Genomic DNA, 10541 nt, shown 5'->3' on the forward strand with positions numbered 1-10541 from the left:
AAAAAAAAAAAAAAAAAAGAAGTCAGTTAATTTAATGGATGTATGTTTATTTTAAAATGTCTACTTCTTTTGTATTTATTTTAGTAAATGGTGCTTCTCACCTAATTTTTAAAATTCATTATCCTAAAATTGTGTATATTACCTTTTTACTGTTTAATATGTAGTTTCTTTTTTTTAACTTTGCTTTTTATTTCTTTATTATTATTCATTTCTTTTTTATTTTTTATTTCTTTTTTTATTATTTTTTTCTTTTATTATATTTTTTCATTTCATTTTCTTCCATACATTCAATCACGTTAATATTTGTCTTATAAAATAGATATTTAAACAGGTGAACATTTCTCCCTAGTACTGTTGATAAAACTATGAAATCTCTTCAACAGATAATACCACACCTCTTTGTGCCATTAATGCTTTGCCTCCTGTCCCTCCCCCAAGTGTCCTTCCTCAGACCCTCCTCTTTCACACACATTATATCTGGTATTTACATCTATATACTGCGTTTCTATGACTTCTAGACAATTAGTTTCAGTCATAGAGTAATATGTAGTTTCTGTAATAATATTCTTTCCCTCATACAGGACATTTGCAGTGGCATCATCCTTATAAGAAGTTTATGAATTTTAACTAATTTGTTCAATCCACCAATTTTTGCATTATAAAAAAAAGAATATGTCATAGGTAGAGAAAAGTTACAAATAATGATTGAGTACATATTTTGGTCAGGTTTCATTTGTTAAAAAAAAAAAATACACTCTGGTTAGTTTAAACCAAAAATTTGTCTCAGTGTATTAAATGGTTCGCATGCTAACTACAAGGGCCAAAGAAACAGAATCTAGTCTGAGGTTTGAAGAATACCAGACTAGGCTACCCACAGGTTAGGCTGCTGCTTTCATCCTGGTTAGGAAGCCAGGAGCTCTGCTGTTGCAGTTGCCAACTCCAGATCCAGGCTGCCACTCCTTTAGCCTCACCCCCAAAATAGATGCCTGGCCCAATCCCCCACCCCAATAGTGAATTCAGACCTTTTGTGAATGACTCTAACTGGAAGAACCTAAGTATATGTCAGAATAAAATTTTTAATTTCATAGCCTCTGCTGAGAAAGGAACAGAGATACTAAGAGGAAGTTATAAGAGGTATTTGGACAAGGGAGTCCATAGTGTCTATCCTCTGAGTTCTGGGTCTAATGATAGATTTTCACTTTTTTTTAGCATTCTAATGTATTTTGGTTTCTAGCTTTACTATTTCATGAACATTTCACTCTCCTCGATCTATATTCAAAAGGAATATAGGATGAGATGGGTTGTCTCCTTCATTCTTACTTTAAAAAGAAATTCTTTAAAAAAAAAATATTGGGACCAGCAGTTAGCGTAATGGCTATGTCGCTGAATTCCCACGTAGTCGACTGCAGTTCGAGTCCCAGACCCAGTGGCTTAAAAACTCATGCCGGGCGCGTGTGCGTGCGTACCCAAGATCCCGAGAGGAGAATGGAGGAGAAGGGATTGTGGCGTGGCCATCCCCCCTGGGGGGTAATTTCTCGCTTTCTGTCTCTCTGTCTGGCGAGCGCATGCGCCCAATAGCAAAAACCTCTTTAAAAAAAAAAAAAAAGAGAAATTCTTTTTGGGTCCTGCCTCATGGCCTACTAGTTAGGGTGGCCGGATCTTACACAGCCAACCATGCAGTTCAAATCCTGGGCCTGTCAGTATGCTAGGTACATGTGTATGCATGCCCCAAATTCTCACAGGATGGACAAATGGAGGAGAAGGAATTTTAGTATGGCCATCCCTCATTGGAGAATGTTTTTCCCTGGCTAGCATACATGCCCTCTGGCAAATAAAAAAAAGAAAAAAAAGAAGAAAAAATGCTTTATGAATGTGCGTGAACTTGTTAAGGACATGATTTGATGACCTTAAAGGTTAATGGTTTTGCTAACAGGCTTTAAAATATTGTGCAAGTCCTTTGGCTTTCCGAGGCTCAAATCCCTATTAACAGAATCATCTTTGGAGCATAAAAGATGCTCAGGCCCTCTCCCAGAATTAAATCAGAATGTGTATCTTTTTTTTTTGTTAAGTTTTTTTTTTTTTTTAAGAATTTCTTTATTCAAATTTATTTACTTAATTTAAATTTGACCAGAGAGAGACAGAGTGAAAGAGAGGGGGAGAGAGAAAGTGAGAAAGCAAGCTGCTAGGTCTGGGACTCAAACTGGGGAGTCCAGCACCCTTAACCACCACACCATCTGCTGGCCCCTTTTTGTTGTTAATTCTACAGATAATTAAGATAAACCTCTTTGGACCTTTCCCATTGCCTAGTGATTAAGGGAACCTGATCCCACATGGCCGACCTTGTGGTTTGAGTCCCAGACCCATTGATTTGAAAAAATAAAAAAGACATGCACCTTCTTGGTTAAACTTAGAGGTCTAGATGATCTCCAGAGATCTTGGTAGCTCCCATGGCGTGAATCTACTTCCTCTAATCCGGACTAGATGTTTATTAATATCAGTTTTAAGCTTTTTGTTCTTGTCATTACAAAGTGAACATTGAGTATGGGCCCAGATTGTTATGGCCTCAGAACTGTTCTATATGCTGGTTAGTTAACGACCTGGATACATGGTGTTCCCCTACCTCTTGACTTACGTTGACTTTGCTTTGAAAACAAACGGCAAAAACTGAGAAAAATTTGTGAAACTATTTCATGTAAAATAATTTTAGGAAAATAATTTATTTCTCAATAGTTTTTGTATCTTGGCGACTATTTGTATAAAGTTGTTAATTCTTAACCTTTGAACTAGAAAGTATTGTGTAAACTAGATTTATCTTTTGGGCAGGTTCTTCCTGGATGAAGAAGGACCAGCCTACCTTTACTCTCCGACAAGTTGGAATAATATGTGAGCGTCTCTTAAAAGACTATGAAGATAAAATTCGGGAGGAGTATGAGCAAATCCTCAATACCAAACTAGCAGGTACAAGAGGGCTTCATACAAGAGGATTTTTTGGGTTTGAGTATTGAAATTATTCTTCAATATTTATAAACATGTCATACTTTACATGGAAGAACTTTTCATTGTCATTTCTGAAAGGAGATAATTCAAATTCCCCTTCTAAGAATTTTCCATATGGGGGCCAGCAGGTGGTGTGGTGGTTAAGGCACTGGACACTCCCTCATAGCTGACCACTGTTCAAGTCCCAGACCTGATGGCTTTCTTTCTCACACTTTCTCTGTCTCTGCTAAAATTAAAATAAATGAATGGATAAATAAAAAACTAACTAAATAATTCTTTTTTAAAAAAAATTTTCCATATGAATAAAGGTATAGAGAAGGTCATTTGGGCTAGCTGACTGGTAAACAGGTGTTTGGGATCTAATATTAACCTCCCAACAGGTGTTTGAGACATGCAGTACTGTCAGCATATTCAGACTTCTAGTAAGGCCGTTCCTTATTCTATATAGGAACTAAGGCATCAAATGACTTGGAGGCACAATAGAGTAAAGCAGAGGTAGCCCAACTTAGGTAGAGCAAAGGGTAGAGATTGTGCTGGCAACAAGAGCCCTACCTAAAGGGAAGGGGTCTGAACCAGAATAGAAAATAGTACCTGTTTAGTGAAAGTGGGCAGTGTTGAGATCAGAGAAGGTTTTAAGCAACCACATCTTCCTGTAAGAGTATTGTTTCCAATCTGGTGACCCACAGAACATTGTTCCTCAAAGTGCTAGTAGGTCTACTTTAATTTTATTCATCATCATTATTATTTTTAATTTAACCGGAGAGAGAGAAAGAGAGTAAGAAAGCAAGCCACCAGGCCCAGGACTTGGTCCACAGTCAGCCATGTGGAAGTCCAGTGCCCTAAACACCACACAACCTGCCAGCTAGTAGGTCTACTTTAAATTGGGAACTGTTGGGCTAGTTGGTGGCATGGTGGTTGAAACAGCCGGATCACACATCTGACTGGTTTGAGTTGGGACCCAGCTGCTCGACAAACACAGCAGGCACTTGTATATGTGTGTTCAAAATCTTGAAAGGAGGATGGAGGAGAAGGGATTGTGGCATGGCCATTTCCACGGGGGGTTGATTCTCATTCTGTCTGTCTGTCTGTCTGTGTCTGTCTTGGGCAGAGTACACACACCCTCTAGCAAATTTTTAAAAATAAATTGGTGGGCCCACTGGTTTGTGTGGTGGTTAAGGTAACTGGGTCCCATATGGCTGGAATGGTTCATGTTCTGAACCCAATGACTTGAGAAACACACTAGGTGAGTGTGTGTGCATGTGCAAAATCCCGAGAAGAGAATGAGAGAGAAGGGATGGTGGTATTGCTGTTCCCCCAACAGGTGATTTCTCACTTTCCTCCTCTCTCTGGTGAGCACATGCACCCTTTAACAAATGGAAAGTAATAAATAAATTGGAAACTATTGAATAAAAGTTAAAAGACTTCCTTTAGACCAAGATTTATTCTTTAATATATTAATGATGTATAAGAATTTTCTTTTAGCTTTCTGGGCATCTGACCTCTTCTCTCTATTTTGCTATAGGGCACCTGCACTCCTGAAAGAGAGAGAGAAATCACCTCGTGGGAGGAGAGTGGCTTCACAGTAGTCTCTTTTCCTCCATTCTCCTCTCATGATTTTGGGAATGTACATACATGCGCCCATTGTGATTTTCAAGCTGCAGGGTGCTGAGACAGGAACCAGTCACCTATGTGGTGACCAGCCACCTTAACATCCATGCCACCTGCTTTTTTTTCCCCCTAATTTTTTTTTTTTTTTTTTAAATTTGCTATAGGCTGTGTACACCCACCAGAGAAAGGAAAAGTAAGAAAGCATCCCTCAGGAGGATGGCCATGCCTCAGTCCCTTCTCCTGTGTTCCCCTGAAGACTCTGGGCATGCATGCACACACTTCCAGTGTGTTTTTCAAGCCACTGGGTCCAGGAATCAAACTGTGTAGTTTGTGACATGGCTCCAGCTGCCCCAGGCACTAAGCCACCAGCTGCCCCCCAACCCTATTTTTATTCATTGCTAGAGGGCAAGTATACTTGCCAGAGAGAATCAGAAAGGGGGTAAGAAAGCACTTCCCAGTAGTGTATGGTCACTGAATCCAGCACATTGTTTTCACTCCGTGTATGTGTAGGAATTTATAACAAGGAAAGAGCATTAAAGTTTCATGTCCCATAAGGGCTTTGCTGAAATTTGCTGTATGTAGTAGTCAGCCTATCTCTTGGCCTCTCTTGTGAGGCCATTAATAGGTGATGGAGGGGGACCAGCAGGTGGCATGGTGGGTAAGACACTGGACACTCCCACATGGCCGACCGTGGTTTGAGTCCCAGACCTGGTGGCTTGCTTTCTCACTTTCTCTCTCTGTGTCTCTCTCTGATCAAATTAAATGAATTAATAAATAAAAATTAAATAAATAATTTAAAAAAAAAAATAGGGGATGGAGGGCCAGCAGGTGTCATGGTGGTTAAAGGCGCTGGATTCCCATGTGGCCAACCATGGTTCTAGTCTCAGAACTGGTGGCTTCTTTTCTCACTTTCCCTCCCTCTCTCTCCCTCCCCCCCCCCCAAATTGGAAAATAATAATAAAATTAAAATTAAATATTTCTTAAAAAAGAAAATAGAGGATGGAGATGTGGCATGGGAGACGTTATAGCAAAATATTAATACTGTAGATGGTCAGTGACCACATCGAAGAGTCAGGGATTTGGCTATGAGATCTAAGAGAAAGGAACAATCTCAGAGTGGCATTTACAACCAGAAGGACCTGAGAGGGTAGAGAATCCATACGGGGATCCTGGCACTTAGCTCTTGAAAAATTAGGGGAGAGTTTCTGGGAATAAGTATATACTATCTTTCCTCTCACAGAACAATATGAATCTTTTGTGAAATTCACGCATGATCAGATAATGCGACGATATGGGACAAGGCCAACAAGCTGTAAGTATTGCCTGTTACTCCATCTGCTGGTCCCAAAATACCCTGATGAAACAAAAAAAAACCCACCAACTTTGCAATACAAGCAAGTGCTTTATATATGTGACTAGGCCTCTCTGGTGGAGTGCCTCTGTCAAAGAATTTTGTTCTAGTGCTTTGCTGTGGGAAGTTAAGAATGGAGAGAAGCATGTAAGAATGTGTTCATAACTTCCACAGCAAAGCACTGGAGCAAAGTTCTATTTTTTAAAGAATTATTTTATTTATGTTTATTTTATTTAATTTTTTACTTAAATTTGACTAGAGAGGGACAGAGTGTAGGAAGTGAGAAAGCAAGCCACCAGGTCCGGGACTTGAACCACGGTTGGCCATGTGGGATTCCAACACCCTTAACCACCAAGCCACCTGCCAGCCCCTAGAACAAAGTTATATGACACAAGCACTCCCCTGGAGAGGCCTAGTCACTTATTCTTTTTTGTTCCAGAGAGATTTTTGCTATAGGACACATGTGTTCATCAGAGAGAGAGAGAAATCACCCCCGAGAGGGGATGGCCATGCCACAATCCTTTCTCCTCTTGGGATCTTGGGCACGCACGGATACACACATGTGCCCAGTGTGAGTTTTAAGCTGCCGGGGCCAAGACTTATTCCACGATCAGCTACATGGGAGTCCATCAACATAACCATTATGCCATCTGCTGGTCCCAAATCAAATACTCTTAATAAAAAAAAAAAAAATAGAAAAAAATCCTGTGAAGAGCTAGGAATACTGATGTGCCCGGCACTGGGCAAAGCCATTTAAATCTGTAACGCAAACTTAATTCTCATAGTTGCCCCATGAGGGAAGAACTATTATTGGGACCATTTTACAGGTGAATTAGCACTTGAGTTTAAATAATGTGTCCAAGCTCATATATCCAGGATTGAAACGTGTGTAAGGTGACTCCAGCACCAGTTTATCACCTTTTTCTCCACAAAGGTAGTTTCAGTTGTTAATTTATGAAAGTTGATTTTTTTTTTAGTTTATCAAGTTCGTGGTTGGATTTGATTATAAACAACTTACAACTACCATTTACTCAAATACACATTGTAATAAGCTCTGTGTAATTGAATTAGAATAATGTTTCTTACATTCTTGAGATTTAGTAACTCTTTTAATTCATTATTGTATTGCTAAACAGAAATGCCTGAGACCGGGTGACTTATTTAAAAGTACAGGTTTGGGGGCCAGCAGGTGGTGTGGAGGTTAAGGGTACTTTTACTCACATGATCAACTCCATGATTTGAGTCCCAGACTTACAGCTTGAAGAACATATCAGGCATGTGTGCATCTATGTCCAAAATCCCAAGAAGAGAATGGAAGACAAGGGATTGTGGCATGCCATTCCCCCTGGGAAGTGATACTCTCATTCCTCTCTCTCTGTTCTCTCCAGTGATTGCATATGTTCTATGACAAAAACCTTTAAAAAAAAAAAAAAAAAGAATAGAGGTTTGTTTGGCTCACAGTTGTGGTGGCTGGAAAGTCCAAAGGCTTGGGGCTGGGGTCAAAGCATAGCGTAGTGGAAAGGTCAGCAGTGCTTGCAGAAAGACCAGTGGAAGGCCGTCTTTCATAACAACCTGCCTTCAGGGAACAAACCCCTTCTTGTGAGAGCAAGAACCCAGTCCTTTGTCTACGAGGAAGCACTGATCTCTGGGGCGGCCGTGTCCCATGATCCAGACACCATTTCATTGGAGACCACACTTCCAGCAGGTGAACCTTGGGGGGGACAGGTGATTATCCAAACATAACCGACACTTTTAAGTGACAACTCATATTCTTGCTGCTGTTTATCATGTTTATTGTTAGTTAATATTTAAAAAGACATAACAGGGAACCAGCAGTTAGCGTAGTGACTATGTCACTGGACTCCCACGTAGTCGACCACAGTTCCCGTCCAGGACCCAGTGGCTTAAAACTCACGCCGGGCACGCGCGCGTGCGTGCCCAAGATCCCGAGAGGAGAATGGAGAAGGGATTGCGGCGTGGTCATCCCCCCTGGGGGGTGATTTCTCGCTTTCTGTCTCTGTCTGTCTGGCGAGCGCCCACGCCCTATAGCGAAAACCTCTCCAAAAAAATAAAAAATAAAAATAAAAAGACATAACACTATTTTTTTTTTTTAGTGTTCTTACCTTCTTTTGTTTTTATTCCTAATTTACAGATGTGTCCTGAAGTTTTCATACATATCTGGGTACCAGGTTTGACCTCAAGAGATGGCTGCTGTACACTTTTTGCAACTGGTTTGATATCACATTTCAGCTCCAATTTTTGCATCCTGAGAACACTTAAACGTTTCTGCAGGTCCATTTTATACAACTTGAAAGACCTTAAAACTTTCTGGTTGCCACAAGCATATCTTTCTTTTCTGCTCATCCATTGAACAGCTGTGCCCTAACTGTGATAGATTTTCCAAACAAAAATTCCTGGAGCAGCAGTTAGCAAAATATGCCTTCAGTGGCACTCAGCAAATGGAGTTTCCCCAAGCACAGTTCTGTAAGAAGTGCGTGTGAGAATGTGTGTATATGTGTGTATGTGTCTTTTAAGTTATTATTTGTATTGTGCAAATTTTTTTGATCTTGGGGATTCTGGCTGTGAATTTGATGCACGACAATTATGGTTTAAAACATTTGCTTGGTCTACAGAAGATCATTAATGTTTGTGACCATATAAGTTGTAATAGTGGATTGTTTTATGTGTAGGTATTATTGTTAAATACAGGGACTGTTTCCAGGCACAGAATATGAATCAAAAGTGAGGAGGGACATTAGATGTGATTATGACGACATAGCGAAGGTCTGCGGTCCTAGCTCTACAAATGCATGGTGAGGAATTGAACAAACTGGAGACAGGCCATTGACACATGGACTCTGCCTAGCCGTGTTAGAAAAACTTTGACTCCAAGCCTTAAAATACCCACATGGAGTCGGCGCTCACCTCATTACACAGTCGAAGTGCTCCCTGGACACTGAGCCTCCACAGGGAAAGGTCTCCACTGGAGCAAAAGCATCAGGGCTTGCCCGGGAGCATAACAAAGGTGAGCACGGGGCTGGGCCAGGCCCCAGCAGCACTGCTACTTGGGAGGAGCCACTTCACCTTTGTATCAGTTACTGAAAATAGATTTGGATCCTTTGGTCAGGTTCCCCCAAGTTCTTCTGTGGTGTCCATGTTCAACCGCTTGAGCTTTTGTTTTGGCAACCCTCTGCCCGAAGTTGCTTATAGGCTGTTCTTCACCTTGTTTCCAAGGCTGAGGAACAGAAAGTAGCCTCTGTTTTGAGGAGGTGGAAGTTAAGTATACATTTATTTTTTACTGTGACTTGTTCAGGACCACATTTTACAAAATGCCTTGTTTCCTTTATTATTGTTTCTGGAAAAGAAAGTTTTATTAAAATTGTTTTAGTTTGAATATAGAATAGTTTTTTTTTTTTTTTAATTAGGGCTTATTTTGAAAAATTCTGAGTTTAATTCAAATGTATGCCAATACCTTTCTAAGTAAGGTAATATTCAGAGACAGTTGTTCATTTGATCAGATGGCTTAGAGAAATTTCTGGAATATTCACATGGGAAGATTCCTTATTAATGAATGTCTTTGACTTAAATCTAACCAAAAATTGCAACATTATTCTTTGTACATTTTCATTATATAGTGTTAACAAGCTTAGTTGCAAACAAATAAAATACTTAAGCTATTTGTTTACCTTGCCTTCTTAATGCTGTGAAGTGTTTATTCTTTTAACTTACGAGACTGTAACCATTTCTTCAGTTCAACATTACATTGAAGATTTATAGACTTTTAAAAGCCCAGCAGTGATATTTTCGTAATTAAAAAATTATTTTACTTCATATTCAAAGGGCATTTTGTTTCATCTCTTCTTTTTCCAGACTAGTTACTTATTCCTGGAAGAGAACCATAGCAGTGGCTGTAGTGGAGATGCCCTACAGTGGGGAAGGGCAGCTGTTGGGGTGGGCAGGCAAGGGTGGGGAGTTTCAGAATCCTGAAGGCTATACCAGGAAAGGGGACATCAGTGTGACATGCTCGCTTAACCTTGCAAGTGTCAGCCCGCATTCCTACCAAAGAGAGAAGTTGGTCTCGAACCCAGCAGAGTTGGTTTCTATAAGGAAAATAACACCTTCTCACTTAAGTGTTTTTGGGCTGTTGTATTGTAATATGGTTACCCTCTGGGGTCACGGAGTAAGACTATCACCATGGCTGGGTTTGGAGATCTCCTTTAAAGGGACGAGATGTGTTGTTTAGTGTTTATAATCCAAAGAACAGGCAATTCCAAAAAAAGTGGGGGCCTAGAACATAGATCTTAAGCTGGTGAAATAAAGGTTTTTCTGTAGACTGATTTCTAGTGCTTGAACTTAAGGGTTCTCTGAGGTAGAGAAGTGTCCTTGTTCTAGGCAAATCATGGCACAAGGAAGAAGTCAACCTACAAAGGCTTCTAAAAATGCACCAAGAATTAGGCCAGCAGCTGGTGTGGAGGTTAAGGTACAGGGTCCCACATGGCTGTCTTACCAGTTCAAGTCCCAGAACCATCAGCTTGAAAACCAGGCGTGTGCGAACATGCCCAGAAGCCTGAGAGGAGATGGGATT

At 40.3% G+C, this 10541-nt stretch overlaps 1 protein-coding gene across 1 annotated transcript in view; it reads left to right on the plus strand.

The window, feature by feature from the left end:
- The window catches only part of AKIRIN1 (akirin 1), a gene marked incomplete at its 5' end in the record, with an annotated part of 20064 nt that extends 10418 nt beyond the window's left edge, over positions 1-9646 (plus strand). Inside the window, 3 exon segments of the mRNA XM_014591630.1 lie at positions 2824-2958; positions 5846-5917; positions 8109-9646. Of these exon segments, the coding sequence (XP_014447116.1) occupies positions 2824-2958; positions 5846-5917; positions 8109-8119 (218 nt within the window).
- Between the last annotated feature and the right edge of the window lie 895 nt (positions 9647-10541).

Source organism: Tupaia chinensis, unplaced genomic scaffold (genome assembly GCF_000334495.1).
Source record: "Tupaia chinensis unplaced genomic scaffold, TupChi_1.0 Scaffold000604_1, whole genome shotgun sequence".
Taxonomy (NCBI): Eukaryota; Metazoa; Chordata; class Mammalia; order Scandentia; family Tupaiidae; genus Tupaia; species Tupaia belangeri.